This window comes from Lepidochelys olivacea, assembly GCF_965140295.1.
Source record: "Lepidochelys olivacea isolate rLepOli2 genome assembly, chromosome: 18".
Classification (NCBI taxonomy): domain Eukaryota; kingdom Metazoa; phylum Chordata; order Testudines; family Cheloniidae; genus Lepidochelys; species Lepidochelys olivacea.
The window spans coordinates 26,429,174-26,451,453 of record NC_140428.1 but is presented as its reverse complement, the minus strand read 5'-3'; the positions used below and the strand labels follow the sequence as shown (position 1 = coordinate 26,451,453).

The 22,280-nt window shown below is 41.1% G+C and overlaps 1 protein-coding gene across 1 annotated transcript in view; it reads right to left on the bottom strand.

Annotated features, from left to right (window-relative positions):
• Nucleotides 1-22,280, bottom strand: part of PRDM16 (PR/SET domain 16) — a 433,122-nt gene that overhangs the window by 269,826 nt on the left and 141,016 nt on the right. The window contains exon 2 of the mRNA XM_084651921.1: nt 11,238-11,587. Within this exon, the coding sequence (XP_084508047.1) occupies nt 11,238-11,587 (350 nt within the window). The remainder of the gene's footprint in view (nt 1-11,237; nt 11,588-22,280) is intronic.

Genomic DNA, 22,280 nt, shown 5'->3' with positions numbered 1-22,280 from the left:
GCACAAATGAGCCACGGTGGATATTTTACAGGGATGGCTGGGCACAGTGGCTGACAGGATACATGATTTAGAGAGGGAAAAAAAAAGGGATGTGGTTTGTGAGAGAGGTAGTGCCGGAACTAAATCATCAAACCCACCCTATGCATGGTAATGGCCTCCCAACTCTGTTTGGCAAAGCTACCATCCTGCTTACCAGCCTCCCGAAGACTCGCTTCCTTCAGCAATGCCCATAAGCCAACTAACCAGCCCAAAACAATGTCTCTCCCCATTATTCCTTCCTCAGGCATTCCCAGTAAAGCCTGTCTTTCTTTGTTTCTCTCTTTCAAAATGGTAAATTCTTCAGGGCAGGGATTGTCTCATTTTGCTTACTGTACAGGACCTTGCACTTTGTTGGAATTAAACAAACAACAAGGACGAGGATGAGCAAGTAAATGTATATATTCCTGAGCCAGGAATTTGGTATCCTGATCTTCTCCAAAATCTGAAAGGCTCCAGATAGGCTCAGACTGGAAACTTTTGTACCCCTCTGCATTTGCAGCTGGAATGGGAGTTGCCAAACCACCTCATGAAAAAAAGCACAGAAACCACCTGTCTCTTTAAATATGAAACTTTCAAATATAAAAATAGCTTTCAAGTAATTTATCTAATATTAAAAATGTCATTTTGAAACGTCTACCGTTGTCTGTTAACATCTTGTCCCATTCCCATAAGATAGAGTAGCGCTAGGTGTTGGCAACCCAATCTGAAATCTATTTTCAGGTTTCATTACAAACTCAAAACTCAGCTCAAGTTCACCCAGAGGTTCGCTAAGGTCACAAACCTTTAGAGTCTAATTCTAGGCCGATTAATGATTTTGCAAGAAAATCATGTTATGTATGGGGCTTTGAAATTTGGCAGCTTTCTCTAACTTTGACGCAAAGCTGAACAAAGTATGCAAACAACTTTCCCTGGAGATTCTGAGTCTGACCCAACACTGAAACCCAGGAGCTGGGGATGAGCTACACAGAGAACCTAAAGAAAATAATTAAATGAATCCTTTCATAGTGCAACCACTAAATTCTGCACAGAGAATGACTTATTGCAAGTCACCTAGTGATGCTTCTGTACTTTGGAACCATAGATGAGATAGGATAAAGAATGGTGCCTTCCAAGTAACATTTTGATTTAATTCTAACCTATTGATCATTTCCCTTACAAAAAGCTACTGTGTTCTACTGCTCCATCAGCCAGAACTTTCTGGAAGAAGAAAAAAAAATAAAGCCTGGAATTATATGAAGGTTAACATTCCAGAGGAAGAAATAGTGTCCTGTACCCTGCAAGGCTTCTGACAATGAAACGGCTATTTTTCAAGTCCTGTGGTCACAAGTGAGCTATTCTTGGGTCTCTCTCTCTCTTTTTTAAAATATGTGGATGATAAAATACTGTTTCAGAAGCTGGTATTCATGTATGTCTCTCAAAGACGAAAAGAAAATATTTATTTCCTTTTTCTGCTTGTGAATCAGAATGTTCTATTTAAAGAAAGTGCCCTCTGCCGGATCACTCATGAGTTATTACCCCTTAAGGAAATAAAGGAGAAATATCAGGGAGGTATTCTTAGTCATTGCCTCTGTCTCTTTTTTTCCCTTAATTCCTTATATACCCATGTTTCAGAGCAGTGTCTAAGATAGTGCAGGATTTCTTGGCATTCCTGGGCTAAAAAAGACTCCCTCTTCTAACCCTGATGTCATGGTGTTGGTGAAGCATCAGTCAGTGGCACTGATTTATATGGTTGCACTTTGCACTGTTTTGATATATTTTTCACCTTTGACTACTGTTAAAATTTGGTTAAACGGAAAAAGCCCTTGACATAGCTAGAGAGGGGTAATTTCCCTTTGATGACACAAGAACCCTCCCTTCCTGGGGTCAGTCAAATTTTAGAACCCAATTCCAAAACTTTTCTGAAGTTCTGACATTTCAGATAAATGTTTTTCCACTCTGATTTCTGGACCAGAACCCAGTATTAAGATGCTGTCAGGAAAGCATGACATATTTTCTTAATGCCACTCACAGCAGAGAAACCAACAATTGAAAGGGCCTGGTGGCTGCATCATCCACTCAGCCCAAGAAATGATCACTCCAAGACAGAGTTTGGGCAATGTGTTGTGGGAGACACTGGCATTGTTGATGCCTGTACTGTACCTGTTCTGTGGGAAAATGACTCAGTCTCCGGGACTCATCAGGGCAGCAACTTTCAAGGGCCCCAAAAATCACACACATTAAAAAAAAGTCAAAAGAAGAAGTTCAATAGATGTTTTTTTCCCCAACAGGCTCGTTTGTAAAAATTCACACTTCGTTTGCCAAATTTCAGCTGACTGCAAACGTCTACATCCAGGTTTGCAACCCATGAGAATCATTTAGACACAAAGTTTAACTACCAAGTTAGTAACAATGATGCTTTAATAGCTGTTAACAGCTACTAGAAAATATAGCTATACATAGGAAGCCCCCACAATGACCTATTGTCCTGTTTACCATTTAAACAGTGCCCTGCAGACTGTTGCTTTTGCAGAATTATGCCGTCAAAACAAAACTTCTGGAACTGCGAAGGAGCCCTGTGTGAAAAAATATACATATTGTCCAAGTACCACGCTCCATCTCTGGGAGGGCTGTGTGCCCTGTTCTTTGGCAGCCCCTAAGACTGCCTTATCCCCTGCCAAAGCACTAGATGTGGCTCTGAAGGAATGATTCATAAACTCCTGCCTTCAGAGAAGTAATGGTCACTATACTAACACTACTCTCAAGCCAGGGGGACAGGGAGAGGTTGGGGGAAACGAGTGAATCAGAAGATGTAGAAAGAAAAGCTACAAGGAAATAGTATCTCATATCCTCTCAGGCTAAAAACAATCAGAATGTACATTAGTAAGAGTTGGGGCAAACGGATTCTCTGGTTCGGTTGCCTATAGCTGAAGAGCTCAGATGCTTCTCCAAGCCGCTCTGGGCTAGAAAGGAGGTGATGAATACAAGCGGTCTTTGGAGATATCTATTTTGGTGCCTTCCTAGTAAGGCTGAGCTAGCAACACAGCCGGGATAGGATCTCTCATGTTTTAGCACCCCCACTTTGCATTCTGGATCTGAATTCCAAAACAAATTTGGCGGTTCCGTGTCAGTTCAGTTTAGGGTCAAGGATTTTGGTTGGCTTAGAATCATAGAATATCAGGGTTGGAAGGGACCCCAGAAGGTCATCTAGTCCAACCCCCTGCTCAAAGCAGGACCAATTCCCAGTTAAATCATCCCAGCCAGGGCTTTGTCAAGCCTGACCTTAAAAACCTCTAAGGAAGGAGATTCTACCACCTCCCTAGGTAACGCATTCCAGTGTTTCACCACCCTCTTAGTGAAAAAGTTTTTCCTAATATCCAATCTAAACCTCCCCCACTGCAACTTGAATGAAACTGCTTTTACTCGAATGAAACTGTTTGCCCCTCAGGTTGTGGGGAATATAAATTCTTTTAGGGCCTGATCCCCTAAAGACTCTCAGAGACTCCAATGGACTTTGGATCCGATTCTTAAGCTGGGTTCGGTGTTCCTCCCGGTGAGAACCAATCCAGAGACCATTGCTTTCTGAGATCTGCTCAGATTCTTTTCTTACTTGACTTAATTTTGTTTAAGCCCTGAGGAGACATGACTCTCCCCACAGGTCCCAGAGCCAGTTCTCTGAAGCACATTTTCCCTCAGTGTGTGCGCGTCGCAATTTCTTAAAGGCAAAACAAAACAAAAAACCACACACACACACACACACACTGCTTAAACAGTCTCTCCTGCGGGGACGAAAGAGGTTGCGCTATTATGTGTAACTGACAACGTAAAGTGTCTCAGACATTCAGCAACCACCAGCATTTACACTTGGCCCAGATGGGATTCTGGAGCGTCCAGGCAACGAACGCTTGCTGTATCTTGAAATGCTTGCTCTTAAGTTATCCGCACAACTATTTTTCTTCAGTAGGATGGTTTCCATAACCACCCTTAAACATGGAACTAATGCCCTGATTTTGCCTCTCTGAGGCTTATAGGACAGGTGCAAGAAGTCTTCTTCTATGGCTCAATGGATTGTCACTCTTAAAATACAAATTGGAATAAAGGGACTAATAATTCTGTTTTATTAGTTGTATTTATTCGGTGATGAAAACTCACCTAATAGCATTTTGGAGCACTGCTCCCAAGTTCCCCAGCGTTCGGTTACTATATTTCCCTCCAGGATGTCAGTCCCAGCCATCTCGTAATTAGCAAAGTAAACAGCACTATGATAAATGTCATTATTTACTCAACAAATGATCATATTCATTGTGGTGGTGGGGTTTTTTAGGCCCCGGGGGCAATAAAGTGAAAACATGGTATGATTTATTTGGGATACTGTGACTGCTACATTCTGTGTCAGCAGGCAAAGGATCAGGAGAGCAGAGCACGCTGAAATGCAATCACATCACACGAAAGAATCAAGGGCTTTTAATTTGGGTTGCATCCTCTTTAAAAAAAAAAAAAAAACAGAAAAACTAGCAGTGTGGTGGTTTCCAGGAATGATTGTTTCAGAGAGTACAGGCAGGCACACACCGAACTGTAGGAGCATTTATTGAATCATCTCCTTGAAGGAGGAGGGATAATCAGGTTGACACATCTCATTTATTCTTATGAAATGAGAGTGAATCATTCACTGCCATGCCGTGTTAAAAAAAAAAAAACCAGAATAACAGGTGTGGTTTGAATTAAAGCATATGCTTAAAAACACAGTCCAGAAAGCAAATATTTGAGGAAAAAATGTATAAAGAAACAATGTGGTTAAAGAAATGAAGCAGATAAAATGGGAGATATTCACATAGTGCAAACCTGAACCTTCCTGTCTCACTAAAGGGAAGAATGTCTGTAATAAGCAAAATGCATCTTTTTTCTCTTTCAAGGTCAGAGCCAGCCTTCTGTATTCCCTGCGTGATGTTTTAGGCTATTAAGGGAAATAATGAGTAAGCTGAAAGTTTCAGCATATGGCATTCTTCTTTTGCCTCCTGGAGCTAGATATTTTGCATCAGCACCAGCCATGGGTGAAGCTGTTCTGATGAAATTAGAGTTGACCCCTGCCTCAAACAGGACCGCCTGAGCCTATTCTGAAGTTTGAAGAAGTTCAATTAGCTTTTTTTGTTTTGCTTTAATTTTCACATGCCTAGCCTCATCCAGGCCTAGAAACAGAAAGCGGCTCTTGCAGTAATTCCATCCTGACCAGAATGGATTGGTCCATATTTAATAGAAAGCCTGTTCTCACTGGTTCCCCAGACCAAAAGGGTTTGTTCCTTATTTTAAAGAAAATACAAATGGACCTGAGCTACAAAGTACAGAACCAGAGTCACATTTTCTGAAAGTCTGGGCAGTGTTTGGATCTGTAGCATTACTGTGTTGCTTTCTATTAAAAAACCCCAAACCTCACAATATTGTACAGTAATGACCTCCAACATTACAGTACCCCTATATTTACTTACAATGATTGGGGGCAATTCCTGGACAATTAGAGATGGGGTCAACCACATTGCAAGATCTGGTGAAACTCACATTTTTGGGGTGTGCAAAATCAAGGCCAAAAGCCCTATCTGAATTTTCCAGATTAGTCTTGGTACTCAGATACTACTAAAACCAATAATGGAAGACATCTGAATAGAACTGGTCTATATATGGCAAAAAGAATGTGACTCTTTTCCACTGTTGTCAAAATTAGAAATTATGGTGAAAAATGTTGGCTACATTTAGTACTGAACCAGTACCCAAAGGTGGTGCTAGTGAGCATTACAGCAACCAAAGTTCAAACAAGATGACCCCCCATCCCCAGAGATCTTGATCCCACATGGGTATTATAAGTTCCAGTGGCATTCTTCATTCATATTAGTCAAAGAGTGCTTTCATACCTCCCATTATGAAGTATATTTTGGGCATGAATCCAAAACCATCAAGGGAACAGAAAGTGGTTCTAACAGGACTTTAAAAAAAAAAGTATCCAGGATTTTTTGTAATGTTACTAATTTTTAGTTTAGAAATTTCAGCTATTGGGAATGAAATTATGTCCACTTATTCTGCAAGAAAATATGAAACTAAGAATAATTATCTTTCATTAAATAAAAACACTAGTGAAATGCACATCACGTGCACAGCAAATCGAACTGTGGTATTCATAGACCGTGTAGCTGTCAGTAAGTAAATAATCCTGTGAAAGGATTCCACTTTCCAGCATTACAAATCAAGGAAGATTGAAAGCACAGGTTACACAGAAGTAGTGTAAAAAAATAAAAAACAACGTTGAACTACAGCTGAGTATTTAGTGGTGTGGAAATAGCTAACACATAACTAGCACTATGATCTTTATGAACATTTCTCATAGTACATTACCAACATTACAATCACTGATCATTATTACTGCAATAAGCAGCACTGGGATACAGAATCTCCTTAAAATTTTGAAGTATTACCAAAGATTTACTGGTCATTCTTTTATTGCGTCCCGCTTCCTATGTAATGACTTTCATTGCCAGAGGATGGAAACACTTACTTGCTCTAAGTACTGATGATTCTTTAGTACAAGGGCTACGAGGTGAGACAGCACAGGAAACGTCTTTTCAGGGTTTTCCAGCCTTCTACTCAAATGAAATAGCAATAAAAATGTAAACTCGCTCCACAAATAAAGTGGCAGAAGCACTACTTTTCCAATTCAGACATCAAAGGCCTCCAGACAGGGTGCTTAGATGTAACACATGGAAGATTCTTTAGTGACTAAAAGTAGATTTCAAAAAAGCAGTTACAACTATTATTAAAAACTGCTTATCACTGACTTGAAAATGACACGCACTGAAAGGAGAAGGAGCACAAAAAATAGGCGGTTGGTATTTGAACTCACAAGGAAACCAAGGTCAAAACAGATAGTGTCAGAGTGGGTCTAAGACTGTTTGAGGACGTTAGATTTAGGACAAATATTGCTAGCTTTCTTGCATGAAAAGTAGCTGGCAGGTCAGGGAACAAAGGAATGCCACAGAAATGTGAGGAGCACCACAGAGAGAGAAAGTTCTCTCATGTACACCACAAAAATAAATAGTATCACAGAGTCAACATATATGGCAGATAATAGAAATGGTTTGTGCCAGGCCTTGCATTCAGTGAGTAATGGAGATATGGAACATTACTTAAAAATATGAAAGTAAACAGAGACTTTTATCAGAAGAATACAGCAGACAAGAACAAAGTTACCTCAAGGTTACAGGAGGAAAAGAAAGCACTTTGCTCCAGTGTTCAAACTCCCTCCAATTCCAGCACTTGTGAGTCAAAGAGATGGCACCATATTTAACTCCTGATTATTCTAAGGAGGACACACATGCTCAAAGACCAATTCTATATGTATCAGGTTCGGAAAAACAAGATTTACTTCCATTCACAGTCACTCCCATTTCTTAGCCTGAGAACCATTTAGTTGTAATGCTCCTTGAGGAATATTTTCTTTTGTTCCACACAGTGTTACCATGTTGCTCAGAAGAATATTTAATCTGTGTGAACAGTATTTCATGTGATCCCAAAGCTTCCCTGGACCCACATCCTCCCTGAAATGACCAAATATTTCCAGTGCTTTAATGGGGGGGGGAGAGGAGAGTCTTTTCCAAAAGCATATTTTGGACGTGATATTGACCAAACATTCTATACACTATGACTTCACAACAGAAGGAGCTAACTCCAGGACGAACCTATGAGGCACTTCCATTACACATCCAGGAAAGTTTAGCTGTGAGTATACTTTTCATAGAATCATAGAATATCAGGGTTGGAAGGGACCCCAGAAGGTCATCTAGTCCAACCCCCTGCTCGAAGCAGGACCAATTCCCAGTTAAATCATCCCAGCCAGGGCTTTGTCAAGCCTGACCTTAAAAACCTCTAAGGAAGGAGATTCTACCACCTCCCTAGGTGACGCATTCCAGTGTTTCACCACCCTCATAGTGAAAAAGTTTTTCCTAATATCCAATCTAAACCTCCCCCACTGCAACTTGAGACCATTACTCCTCGTTCTGTCATCTGCTACCATTGAGAACAGTCTAGAGCCATCCTCTTTGGAACCCCCTTTCAGGTAGTTGAAAGCAGCTATCAAATCCCCCCTCATTCTTCTCTTCTGCAGACTAAACAATCCCAGCTCCCTCAGCCTCTCCTCATAAGTCATGTGTTCTAGACCCCTAATCATTTTTGTTGCCCTTCGCTGGACTCTCCCCAATTTATCCACATCCTTCTTGTAGTGTGGGGCCCAAAACTGGACACAGTACTCCAGATGAGGCCTCACCAATGTCGAATAGAGGGGAACGATCATGTCCCTCGATCTGCTCGCTATGCCCCTACTTATACATCCCAAAATGCCATTGGCCTTCTTGGCAACAAGGGCACACTGCTGACTCATATCCAGCTTCTCGTCCACTGTCACCCCTAGGTCCTTTTCCGCAGAACTGCTGCCTAGCCATTCGGCCCCTAGTCTGTAGCGGTGCATTGGATTCTTCCGTCCTAAGTGCAGGACCCTGCACTTATCCTTATTGAACCTCATCGGATTTCTTTTGGCCCAATCCTCCAATTTCTCTAGGTCCTCCTGTAACCTATCCCTCCCCTTCAGCATATCTACCACTCCTCCCAGTTTAGTATCATCCGCAAATTTGCTGAGAGTGCAATCTACACCATCCTCCAGATCATTTATGAAGATATTGAACAAAACCGGCCCCAGGACCGACCCCGGGGGCACTCCACTTGACACCGGCTGCCAACTAGACATGGAGCCATTGATCACTACCCGTTGAGCCCAACAATCTAGCCAGCTTTCTACCCACCTTATAGTGCATTCATCCAGCCCATACTTCCTTAACTTGCTGACAAGAATACTGTGGGACACCATAGTACATGGGACTTTTCTTTCTTTCTTTCCTTTTCTTTAAACGAGAGAGAGAGAGAGAGAAATAGGGAACCCTGACTCCGTCATTCATTCATCATTCAACCAAGCCCCGTTTCTAGCACTTCAGGAACTTTCTACCACGGAGAAAGGCAATCACTAGTTGAGATTTTGTGTGTGTGTGTGTGTGTGTCTTTTTTGCTTTTCTTCTGCACTTTGGACATTTTAAAAAAAGTAGACAAAGACATCAACTGCAGCTGGACACATTTATCGGGGCTTTGTGGAATCTGATGGTAACATCTAAAGGGTCAATGAATTTTGGGGAATGTAAATATAACCGGAGCTGAGCCCAAACATATTTTAAATGAAATTTGACCATTTTTTGGTTTATGAAAAGTCTGATGTTTATGAGTTTGGACAAAAATGTATGGCCTATTGGTGCCTTTGCCAATCATTCTTGGAGGTTTTTTTTAATTGCTATTTATGACTGGTCACTTTATGGCATTTCCATTTTTTCTCTCAAGCAAAATCCATTCAGTTACAAGACAAATTTCATTTCCTACAAAAACAGTTTTGAATTGTACATATTGTTCATTTTGTTTGGGAACATTCATACACATAGAATTCCATGTGTGAAAACATTTGTGAAAAAAAATCAACAGTGGTTTCACAGACATTGTGAACTAAAGTATGGTATTTAGTTTGCAAACATGTTTATTCCCCGCCCCTCTCCCTCCCCGCTTCCTCACACGTTCTTGTCAACTGCTGGAAATGGCTCACCTTGATTATCACTACAAAAGGTGTCCCCCGTCCCCCACTCTCCTGCTGGTAATAGCTCACCTTACCTGATCACTCTTGTTACAGTGTGTATGGTAACACCCATTGTTTCATGTTCTCTGTGTATATAAAATCTCCCCACTGTATTTTCCACTGCATGCATCCCATGAAGCGAGCTGTAGCTCACGAAAGCTTATACTCAAATAAATTTGTTAGTCTCTAAGGTGCCACAAGTCCTCCTTTTCTTATTGTGAAGAACTGTCACCTCTATTCACCCAGCTCTGCAGATGACAGAGTAAGAGGTGTCCTCATTGTTATAAAGTGCATTGTTTCAGATATGAGAATCGTTGTTAGGATGAGGATAAGGATAGACAGATTGATCGATAGATTTCTTTTTCAAGAGATATATTACTCAGTGGTTCTGATTGTAGGTATGAGCTTATTAAAACCAGCACAGGTTTTCTAAGATTTTGGAATTGCACGTGAACAAAACTAAAGTAACTGCAACATGTATTTTCCTTGAGTATCAGCCAGGATACGAAGGAGAAATACCAGAAGAAAGGCAGCTCTTGTATTATCCAGTTTCTAACCTGACCAAAAGCAAAAAGTACTGGAAATCTTGCTAGAAAGTGTTTTCCCTAGGGTTCTCTAAAGCATTGAGGTTAATAGAATTTCAGGTGTTTTAACATTGTTGAGCATCATGGAACTGAAAATGTAGTCTTGTTTTCCAAACAGTCAAGGCTCTGGATTAAAAAAAGCACAACGTTCCAACAGACTTTTAACAACGACATGTTAAATAACATTTCTCCAAAACTGCTAATTTATGGTCCAGCTAATATAAAATTCTGAAATAATTCTCCCCAGCGTAAGATTGAGCAGTGCTGGTGAGGGATATTTTCAGATAGGAAAGGTGGAGAGGTTGGAGAAGGTTCTAGGGATAAACTCAACAGTCAAGCAGAGAGGCAGATAAGTGTTTTAAGGATAATACTGTTTTCCTTTTTCTAAAAAATTTCCTTGTTCAATGCTGGGGGAAAGCGACTCTTTTTCTGTGTTTCTTTACCATTGTCACATGGCAAAGAGCTCCAGAACACTTGCTTCAAGGATGCTAATGGATACAAGTTATTTTTCTACAACTAGCTAAAGGACTGGTAGGACAAATATGGACTGGCCATTTAAGGTGACATACTTAAGTACTTTGCCATCTGTAAAATATGATGTGATTAATCTTATTTGTTCTGTTATGACGGTAAGTTTAGAAAACTGCAAGATTGTGTGTTTTAAGAAATGATACAACGTCACTAAAGCTAGCCTTTCGACAATGGTGCTAGAGCAACGTTTGTGGCCTAGAGGCTATCCAGCAGGATTTCTGTTACTTTTTAAAGTAGTGCATGTAAACTGTGGTACAAACTAAGCCAGGGAAATATGACATTAGCAAAGTACTGCCTTTCTATATACTCTTGTCCCCAGGCCAGTCAGGACTCAGTATAGCTTCATAAGTATTTTGTACACAAGACAAATGAGCGTGATCAATCATAGTCAGCATGCTTACCTCCCATCCAAAGTTTGTTTCCTTTAACGTGGTCCTTGGTATTGTCATGTAAGGTCCAAATCTTTCCCCAACTTCAATCTTCTTTTTGGCCCAAATCCCCAGCCCTGCCCCTGGAATCGAGGATTCTCTGAGTTCAAAGTCTGGTGGGATTGGAATGTCATCAGGAATGTAGACGGGAGCTTCATAAGGTGAGCCTTCCTTGGGGGTGAAGTCCTCACTGGTAGGAAAAGGTGATGGAGGTCCGACGGGGATAGGGGACATAATACTGTCCTCTGTTTCCTCCTCTGCACTCTCACCAGCCAGGAGATCAGGGTCTGTCTCATACATACTATTTACAATCTCACTGTCACCTAAAGGGGAAACAACAGAACAACACATTCTAAAACCCTGAAGTCAATAGTTAGTTAACCCCTTCCCGGGACAAGGAACGTCAATGTGCAGTGGACATTCTAGAGGGTGGGAATGGAGCGACAGGAAAGATGATCCTGAGCCACAGAATTCAGATTTACAGCTTTCCGCATTGAGTTTGGGGGTTTTCCAGAGTTCCCCTGTAATTTGAAGGTGTGAGGATCCAGTGTTTTGGTGCAGATAGGTCTACAATGACGCACAGCTAATGACCGTAACATTAAGGAGCTACCTTTGCTTGGTTAAACATTCAAGTCCAGCTGATAAACAACTATTACTTTAGACAGCCCTGTGAGCATCTTCCTGCATGTCGCAGGTGTTCACATTCCAACAGGTCGGACAGTTGAGATTTTACTGGGAAAGCAATGGTGGCCTCTAACGCGGGAGGAAAAAGGAATGTAAGTATTGTAGTGGCTAAGTGGTATGCAAAATGGCATTCATTGAAGAATGGAATAGAGGCCAGCAACCATGACTATCATGTGGCACAGGCTCAGGATAGTGATGCCTGATGACCTTCAATGATGGAATGAGGACAGAGGAATATGGAGAAGGTGGCCAGAACTCTCTGCTGTTGTTCATTGTTTTAACTAACTCCAGGTATTTTACATCAAATGCAAAAAGCCACATTAAAGCAAAGTTATGAATGAAAGTTGCATGCACAAAGATCTGATAATTCTAGTGAGTTTTCACTTTCCTTAGGGGTCGCAGGATAAAGCACATGTCTGTACTGGAGAATGTAGGTACTCAATTTAAGCTCATTTACAGTACGACAGGCAGTACTTGCGAAACAGAGACACTAATAAAGGAAACGAATGTTGATGAATCTTGTTTCTGTTTTCGGAGCAGCTCTGAAGAGGAGTCATTCAGACATGATTCAGAGGAACACCAGCACCAGCCCCATGCTCATCTCTTCAACACTGAATGCGAGGAACATCTGCAAGGGCATGTTGGTCATGTCCATTTCAATGACCAGGTCCATTTCAGTGACCACTCCTGTTTGCACATCCCATAACTGGAGCATAGGTAACTAATCTCCAGGCTGGGATCACCATTAACAGCCGGCCCCAGTACACGTACAGCAGATTAGTGCCTAAGGAGCTCTGTTCTGTGGCATGAGCTGTGACCCTAAGAAAGCCTACAGCACCTGTGGCCCAAGTTTGGCCAGAGCTGGCAGACTAGTTTTAGGTTTGGTTTATTTGGTTCAATGGGTTATTCAATTAAAGCTGTGGCCAATTTGACCTTCCAACTATGTCTCTGTCTTTATTTGCGGTTTGGCACTCAGCAATGAATGTTCCTTCTCAAGCATAACTATAGCATCACTAGCTTATAACATTGCATTAAGAGTAATGTATCATATATGCTTAAACAGTGGACATTTTAAGTTACTCTCTCAACCACACTACATATATTGTTTCATAAAACTTCATAGGACAGGGATGTGGTTTAATGCAGTGCTACAATGCTGAAACAGAAAGCTATGGAAAAGTTGTATAATATCAGCTCCAGAAAAATATTCCATGCAGCATTTCACAATCTGGTTAGAAACAGATCAATTCAAGGACTATTTACAACCATATTTTCTAAAGAAACCAAAACCTTTAAAAGTCATGTGGCTAAAACACTTATTTAATTTAGCAGCATTCAGAACTGTAATTATTAGGCTTTAAATGGCCAGTGGTTTTTTCTTTTTCTTTTTTTAATTGATTTGTGTGATCTTTTCACAAAAGCAACAGCAGAACTGCAGCTGTTTCCCTGGTACCCAAAGTTCTTAAGTTGTTTAGGTTTCAGAAACACCCACATAAAACATTTAAGTGGGATGTATACAGAATAAAGGTAAAATTGTAAGTAGGAGCAATTAACATTATTAGTCAGAACTGGTAACCACATCTGGTTACAAACAATGTGCCCAATCCTTGGAAAGCTTAGCACCCTTGACTTGAATTGATTGCAGTTGGACTGGAGGCTGCTAAGCCTTACAGGATTGGATCACAGATCAAGTTTGAAAAAAAGGAAGGTTTGTTGTTGTTTTTACAGTAAATATCCTTAATGCTGTGAGGCTGTTGAAGATCCATTCTTCCAGAATAATTAGGAAATAAGTGGTATTCTTTTAGAAGTACAAATTATTACACTTGAGATAATTGCAAGGAAACACCATTATTAAAGCTATCACCACATATATCAATTTTCTGGTTTGATTTTTGCTTCTAAAAGCTAAATAAACCCAAAGAAGTTTTAGGAACTAGAAACTTGTTCTGTAATTTTTGAGGGTAGTTGAATAAGAAAATGCAGTGGAACCTAGAACTTGGATACAGTGAAAATCCTGCAGTGAAAGAGAAGACCATCTGAGATTTATTTTTTTGCACTGCTATACTCAGAGTCTAATTTTGCTTACTGTGACTCTTCTTAGAGTATTTTAGTTATTGCTTATGTTACAGTAGCACCTAGAGTTTGTACAACAGCTAGCACATAGCTAGAGACAGTACCTGCCTCAAAGAGCAATCTAAATAGATGAGACAGAAGAACGGTGGGAGAAAGAAATTATGTTTATCCCCATTTTGCAGTTAGGCAACTGAATCGCAGAGAGATTAAGTGACTTGTCCAAGTTCACCCAGGGGGGCTGTTACAGAGCTGGGAACTGAATCCAGATCTCCTATGTCTCCATCTAGCACCTTAACCATTCTTCCCCGCTCTTAAAGGAGAAGAATGTGGGGAGTGGGGGAAGATAATACTATAGGTGTAGTTCCTTTCCAAATGTAGTTTTTGCTTTAGCACAACCTCTGCACTCCACTAACACCTTCTTTAAGCATGAGTAGAGGAGGTGTATTTTTCAGTAAACGGACAAATCCAGAGCAGGGTAATTTGTAAAAGTACCTCGGCCATTTGCAATCCAAACACAGGCCTGCAATCACTGCTAACCAGCCTCAATTACAGCCGAAGTGTTTCCAGTCACTCTCTTCTAGGTCACTGGAAGGCCTTGCCAAGAACATGAGATTTTTAATGACTTTGGAAATATGCTACACAATAGTAAGTTATTTACTTGTAAGAAAACCTGAAATTCTTTATTTTGGTTTTGCAGGGGTTTCAGGGTATAGATTCACAACTGTGCTGGTCATTCCAAAACATTCTTCAGGGAGGCCTAAAAAAATAAGGAAAGTGTGTGTGTGTCAGGGGGCGGGAGGAAGAGAAAAAAAATATCCAGACTACAAGCATCATTTCCCCTTAGTAACAGCAGTGTCTGAATTCTGCCTTGTTGATGTGTCTCTCACTTTCAGAGAGCATCCATGTGCAGTGTTGCAGGCGACTTTTTTCAGCCTAGCGCCCCCTTTAGCAATTCTGGTAAACACCCGTGTGCTTCCTCTTGCTCTGGTGGAAAGGTAGAGGAACCTAGGCCTGCCTTCTCCTCTGGGTTTCAGCCCAGGGACCCTGTTTTAGGTGGCTAAGGACTGTTTCGTCCATCCATCAGCCACTTCCCTGAGCTGCTCCTACCATCACCCCAGCCTTCCACTAGAGCACTCAGCAGGCCAGCCTTCTTCTGTCAGTATCTGCCTTCCCTGTGAGGGAGGAGGCAGCCTTTATGCCAGCCCCTTTCTCCCAGTTCATCCCCCAACTGGCTGGAGGAAGAGAAGAGCCTTGCCCCACCCCCTCTGCCAGGCTGCTGATCCCAGGCCTTTAAAGAGACAGGGACTTTTTTATCCCAACCATTACTTATTCCTGGGACCACTTCTTCTGTATCCCTGTCCCTCCTTAGGTCCTTATATATCTTTCCTGGGTCTTTCAAAATCCTTAAAGGGACATACCAGGCGGTGGAGTGGGCTGACCACTAGACATTACTTCTCTTATGAGCAGGCTACCCACTATGTGTCTATAAAACATTATCAAATGGGCTGATTTCTCTAGCCAAACTCATCCATTTTGGTACACACACATCTCACTTAGCACACAGACAAGTGAAGAGATTTTCCTCAAGCTTCCGAAAGAAAGAAACCCAAACCTCCTTAATCAATGAGTTGAGATTCAGCATAAAATAAATTTCGGCCCCTTTCCCCCCTGAACATTATTAGGAAATGAAAACAGGAGCTATCATGGATCTCCATAGTTTCTGCTAGAGTGTTGGCTACGACACATGCCATAATACATTATTTGAATCCAGTGTAATAAATCGATATTCACATGCCTCCTGCTATATTGCAGCCAAATGGACATTATTTCCCAATATTCATTTACTTCAATAAATATGGGATTTACGTTTGGCAAGAAGACAACAGTTTTAAGAGAAACTTGGGGGAAATGTTAAATTAATATTCCCAAATATCTAATAAGATAGTTATTAGATAGTGAGTAAAACAGTAATGGTTCTCCTTAAACTATATATACTGAGGGGTAGTAGCAGCTATGTCTTAATAAGTCTATTCCATGGTTGTTAATTCTAAATGAATAGAAATAAACGTACCCTGCTAAGTTAGCATGTTGGCTCAGGAATATACAGCTCCTGCCATTGTAACCGGAACAGAATGTGACCTTGCTACTCCCTTGTGATCCCAGAGAGTATGGTAGAAGGGGTCTCTACAATAGTACCTGACTCTTCTAGAGCTAGATGCTGCCTGGTTTCAAAGGAAAGGAGAACCCTAGCCATTAAAATGATAGTTAGTCAAAGTGAACCGGGAACAGCAATTATTATTGCAGTAGGGAAATCTTAAAGCAGAACCGTGGTATTGGCTCTTAAAGAAGACAGGGCAGACTCTCGTGACGGCAGAACTGAATTTAAAGGCAGGGAGTGGAGCACAGACCAGTGGAGGATGGTGGCAACTGAAAGTGGGTCAGTGAAAACGACCTGCAAAAAAGCAGGTTCTGGCGATGCACAGAACTCCAGGCAGTCGGTCTAATTTTCTAATTTGGAAACACACATTAGATCTCCAAATTCCACCTGCTGGCACTCAAACTGGTACTTATAATTTACAAAAAAATAAATGTGGGCATCTATTTACAAAGTGTGCCCATCAGAATTGTCTTTCAGCTGAGCATGTGCTTAAAAAATTGCCAACAATTAATGATGCATAAATAAAATGGTGTAAGTGTAAAAACCACAATCACCGCCCCCCCCCCAGACAAAAGTCTGAGTCCATGGATGATGGGCTTTGTACCAAGCCGTGGCACCTGGATTCTGCTCTCTCACTGCAGGAGTCAATGAAGCAACGCTCTATAAAGACTAAGGGCACATCTACAGTGGCATATCTGCAGTGCTGTAAGCTCTCTAATGTAGCCGCGCTCAGCTGACCGGAGAGAGCTCTCCCGTCAGCTTAATTACTCCAGCCCCCGCGAGCAGCAGTAACTATGTCGGCATCGTGCTGTCCACACTGGTGTTTGTGTCGGTGTAACTTATGTTGCTCTGGGGGGTGATTTATTCATACCCTGAGTGACCGAAGTATGCTGACAGAAGTTGTAGTGTAGATGTATCATGATCCTGATGTTCCCATTACGCCTCTGGCATTTAGGGCAACAACGAAGCTCCTCCACTCCTGTCTCAGTGTAAATGATTGAGAACCAGGCCTTTTGACTCAGAGGTACTACTGAGAGAATTCCAGAGTCTAGGGCCTCATCTCCCAGATGTTCAAATCTAGTCTCGTACCAAGAGCGTCTCCGCTGATCTTGACCATCACAGCAACACATGGGAAGAGAATACGCCAAATGTCAGTGTGAATGCCAGATAGGCTTGAAAATGGAGCTGGGTCATCTTGATTCTAAACAGGGTATAAAAGCAAACCATGCCAATTCTGGGAAGCTGCAAATGAGCAAAGTAAAGGAAACAGAGGGAAAATGGGTGATTCTCAGGCTGCTAATGTTTGGGGATTTTCCATGAAGAGTCAATTGCTGATCTATGACCCTCAGATGTAGGGGAAATGGAGCTTTCTTCATCCAAAAGGAAAACGGGAGGGGGAGAAACATACACAGATGAAGGGAAAAAGAAAAACATATTTGTCATACAATACAAGGAGCTGAAGTATTTTGGGAACAGATTTACCATCTCTCAATTAAATATGAGGCAGCATGACTGTGCTTTCGTTGCACAGTAGTTTCTACTATGATAACAACTCCAACAACTGCCTCATTGTGGGCCATGGAGAAATGAGAGGGACTCCCACAGTGAATATTAATGACTGACCTCTGATGTAATCATGGGGAAAAATAGCACCCAACAAAAATTACAGTTTTCACTTCAGCATGGAAGGCATTTCTTGCTGCCAAATAGGAACTATCAGGGGAGAATAGCTATCACAGCAGGGCTCTGCTTAAGGAGTACATACTACATCTCTTTTACAGCTTCAGAATAGGCCTTCTGTATTAAAGAAATATCTCCTCTTCTCTTTTTGAGACCTCATAAAGATTTTTCTGAGTTTATTTCTTTCTTCTCCCCTAAGAAACTGTGTGGCCCACTTCACTAAAGGGAGAAGACTTTGCTTCTTCACTTGCTGGCTTTTTCTGTCCCAGATTTTGGGAAGCACAGCAAATCCTCTGCTATAGCTTACAAATGTTTCCTCTAGTAAAAAGTGCAGCCCTGCTTACGCAAACATGTCCCCAGAAACAAGCTTTCATAAGCATTATACGCCATAATCCCCAAAATACTTGTGGTTGCTGTAAATGTTTTCTTTTCTGGTATTAGCAAGTCAAATTATTTTCTACTCTATGATTAGCCTCTTTTGCACTTAAGAAACAGGAATTCCAACAGAGTTGAAAGCATAGTGGGGCTTAGCAAAGCTCAACCTGTGAGATACTTGAAATGGCGCAGGTAGACAATAGAGATTACTCTCTAGTACAGACCATTTAGTATTGTTGCTATTTGGACATACCAGTCCAGATTTAATTTAAAAAGTAATCCCAAGTGACCCCACTCTTGATCTGATGTTGTATAGTTTTTGAAGGTCAATGAAGTGTCGTTAGCTTCTCCTCCTTTCTTTTCAGTTTCCCTATCCTGCCATACTTTCTGGTACTGGAAGTGGAAATACCAAGTTACCATGAAATTGAATATTCTCATGGTAATTCTGACCTAGCCGATACTGGGTGGGTAGTTCTAGAAACCTCCTGGGATCTGCGTGATGTCAGAAAGTCTTCAGACGGGCATCTGAATTTAGGGATATTTAGCACAACTGAACCTTTGGCCCATTAACCCATTGGCAGTGTTTTGAAAAGAGCAGGGATGGTCATGGAGACAAGACAGGGCTATTTCTCTACCCCCTCCCCCCATACACTAGCAAAACAGCCTGGCTGCACAGGGGGAGGAACATCCCAAGAATGGGTAGTGTGAACATGTGAAGACATTCTGCCTCTGGTTCTCCCCCCAGGGCAGTGCAGTTCCAAGCGAACCTTACTATTGGCTGTGTCTGCATGGTTCACTATAGCACTTGGCATACACCCGTTTAACTCAACAAGAGCACTGCTGAAAAACTGCAAGGTTTAGCTGTATGACTGATCCAAAGTCTCCTGAAAAAACAAAGCACCGACAGAGCAAGAGAATTCTCATGCACTATGTTCCAGCTTGAATGTAAGTAGCAACGTTTTATAAAATGTGTAGGGGACTGTAATGTAGTCATTGTCCCGCTCCACTCTGAAGTATAACCATCACGCTCAGCCACAGGAGTTAAATAGATTTATTGCAAAGTGTCTAACTTTGTAAAATGGTTGAATGTTGCCCCTTAATTCAACATAATATAGATGGCTTTAGGCCGGTAAATGTATTTGAGGTTGGTCTTTTGTGTCACGCTGCTGGGTTTAAGTGCTTTTTTGGAACCTTAGCTGGAGATGACCCACGGAGACCCAGCTTGGAGCAAGTACCTCTGAGAAGGGCGTTCAGAGGCACTCTCGAAAGCCATGCATTTTGTCAACCTGATCTAGCTGAGAAGTGGCATGGCCTGCTGTGGAAGTGAGACTGACCATGGGAATTAGCTAGATGTCACTACAGTATACTTGTGTGATGCTCCACTTCTGGAGTACGTTTGCTTGCAGCTCCTGGAATAAAGTAGCCCATTAGCTGAATGTTGGTGTTCTCTAATCTAAAGAGGTGCGGCATTCCTCCTTTGTCCAATAGCTTTTCAAAGCTGATACAAGCAGGCAGGACATTAAGAGTACCCCTCTGGATACAAATTATCTCAGGATATCTATGTAATACTGTCAAGTCTAGCAGGGATATTTTGCTGTAATGTCTGAACAGAAATAACAGAGCACTGTGTGAGATCTGCAATGAGTGACTTCCGTCCAAGAAGCTTACCCAAGCTATTACAAGCTCAGCAGTGTGAAGGCATCTTTATAACCCAGTTGTTGCCTACAAACAAGGAGGATTGTGGTTTCAGTTTGGGCTACGTACATATGCAGGATGCATACGGGACAAGTCCAGCCACTAGAGGGTGGAGTCCAATATTTGGTTAAGCCTCTCTGGTTTCTTCCCATCACATAACATATGATTGCTGGTGGAGGTGCCATCAATATAGTATGCTAGTAACTCTGCATTAAACCTACTGCATATTTCACTATCAAGCCTTTTGGCTGCTCCCCTCAATGTTGTTCTAAATTCAATTTGGCTGGCAAAAAAACAAAACAAAAAACAAAACAAAACAAAACAAAAAAACCCAGAAGACAACCCAGGGCTTCAAGAGTATTCTCTAGTGGCTTTGATTTGCATCGATACAGTATTCATAAAAACCTTCTGATATTTTCATTTTCTTAACTAAAGAGAAAGTTTAGGAGCACTCTTCCCTTCTACTGAATTTCATCACAGATTTGCTGGCTTTTATTCGTAGCATGTGGGATGTTGCCATTCACTAATGACAGCCATGCTGTCCTACATACTCCATCCTCTACTGGCAAGTATTTCAATGCTCTGGAATGTCCGATCACGTGAAAAGCGCTATAGAAATACAACTTGACCATATTGTTATTATCATAAAACTAAAATTAGACCTTCAAAGCTCACCAGCAAACTTACTCAGTAAAAGAAGATATTGAAAGGTTGTTTCCACAGATAATCAGATATGGGGATAGGCTTAACATCTGTGTGACACCAATGAGGTTTCTGCAACAATTAAAGTGATGCTTTATTATTGGTGATAAGCCTCATGAATAATCTATTTAGCAGCTGCAATAAATATATTTATATAAATAAATCTAGCAAAGGAAATGTGCATTATTTCTCACCTAAAAAGTAGCAGAACATTAATGAGTGCACAAAAACAATGAGGTTGATTACTTTTTACAACATAGGATTCCATTAGCAATACACCTAGTTATGTGAAATGATTAAAGAACTTTTATATCCACAGATATTTGGAGGAACATTGCAGATTCCTTAGCCTTTAAGACATACAGAATCCACCCACACTGAACTCAGCTCAGGCTGCCAGTGTCTGAACTGATTTGATCAGCAAGTAAGTGTGCTCTTCTTTCAATTGCACTGACCTCGTAAGACATAATATTGGGCCCAATCCTACATTCCTTCTGTACTTAAAAGTCCCATTGACTGCAGTGGGAGTTTTGTGAGCAGAGAGAATGCAGGATTGAGTTTATAACACTTTTGTCATACTCCATTGCATTATTCTGTTGGCTGACATACGGTGACTTTCCAAGCTGAAATTTGGCAGACAGTTTAAGAACTGGATGTTCACAGAAAATGGGTCATTTTTACTTGCACATAAAATAGCAACAGGCTCAAATCCACAGTGCTGCCAGGGCTTCAAGAGGATTCTCTAGTGGATTTGGTTTGCATAAATACAGCATACATATAAAACGCTCTGATATTTTCATTTTCTTAACTAAAGAGAAAATTTCAGGCTCCCAATGAATTCATACATTTCTTGGAGGCTAATGTGCAATCTCAGCTCAAGGAAAAGAACTTGTCTCAAAGAGTTGAAAATCTAAATATCAATATATTAACTATAATTGAAATATATCCTGAAGGGGACTGGTTGATTAATTATTGAGGATTTTTTTTCATTTTATTGTTCATCCTTTATAACTGATACTTCTTCACAAGTTTGAAAACAGATATAGCCAATGACTATCGTGGTATTGTCTCCAACTGCTTCTTATCGGGCTACTGTCTACTATAATTTAAAAGACATTGTCAAGCAAACACCGAAGGCATAAAATATCCATTAGCTTAAGACTTCCCTGAGACCTATTTCTTATGCGTTGACTCCAGAGAAGAAGCAGCAGCATCAAACATTTGTTTCAACCGACAAGTGAATGTATCCATTCCCTTTATGGCGGCAGAATGTGGCAAAGCTCCTGCAGTATTTTTGCTGTCGCCTCAACTTTTCTCTTTAAAAATCTATACTGGAAATTGTTTTGGATTCTTGCTATATTAGCAAGAAAACATGAAAAAATTCACACCTCCAGGAAAACAGGATAAAAATGGACTTTTGGCCATTTTTTATTGCGGGGGCGGGGGGCACAAAAGGACTTCTCTTTTCCCATTCAAGCATTCTCATATATATTTTTCCATAAGCAAAAATTTTATTTTGGTGCCTCAGAATCATAAGCCAATGGAAATGGTGCAAAAGAACAGAATTATAGCCCTACCACAACAAAGCACTTAAGCAGGTACTTAAATTTCAAAGTCAATAGCAGCCACAGTGCTTGGTACCTCTGAAA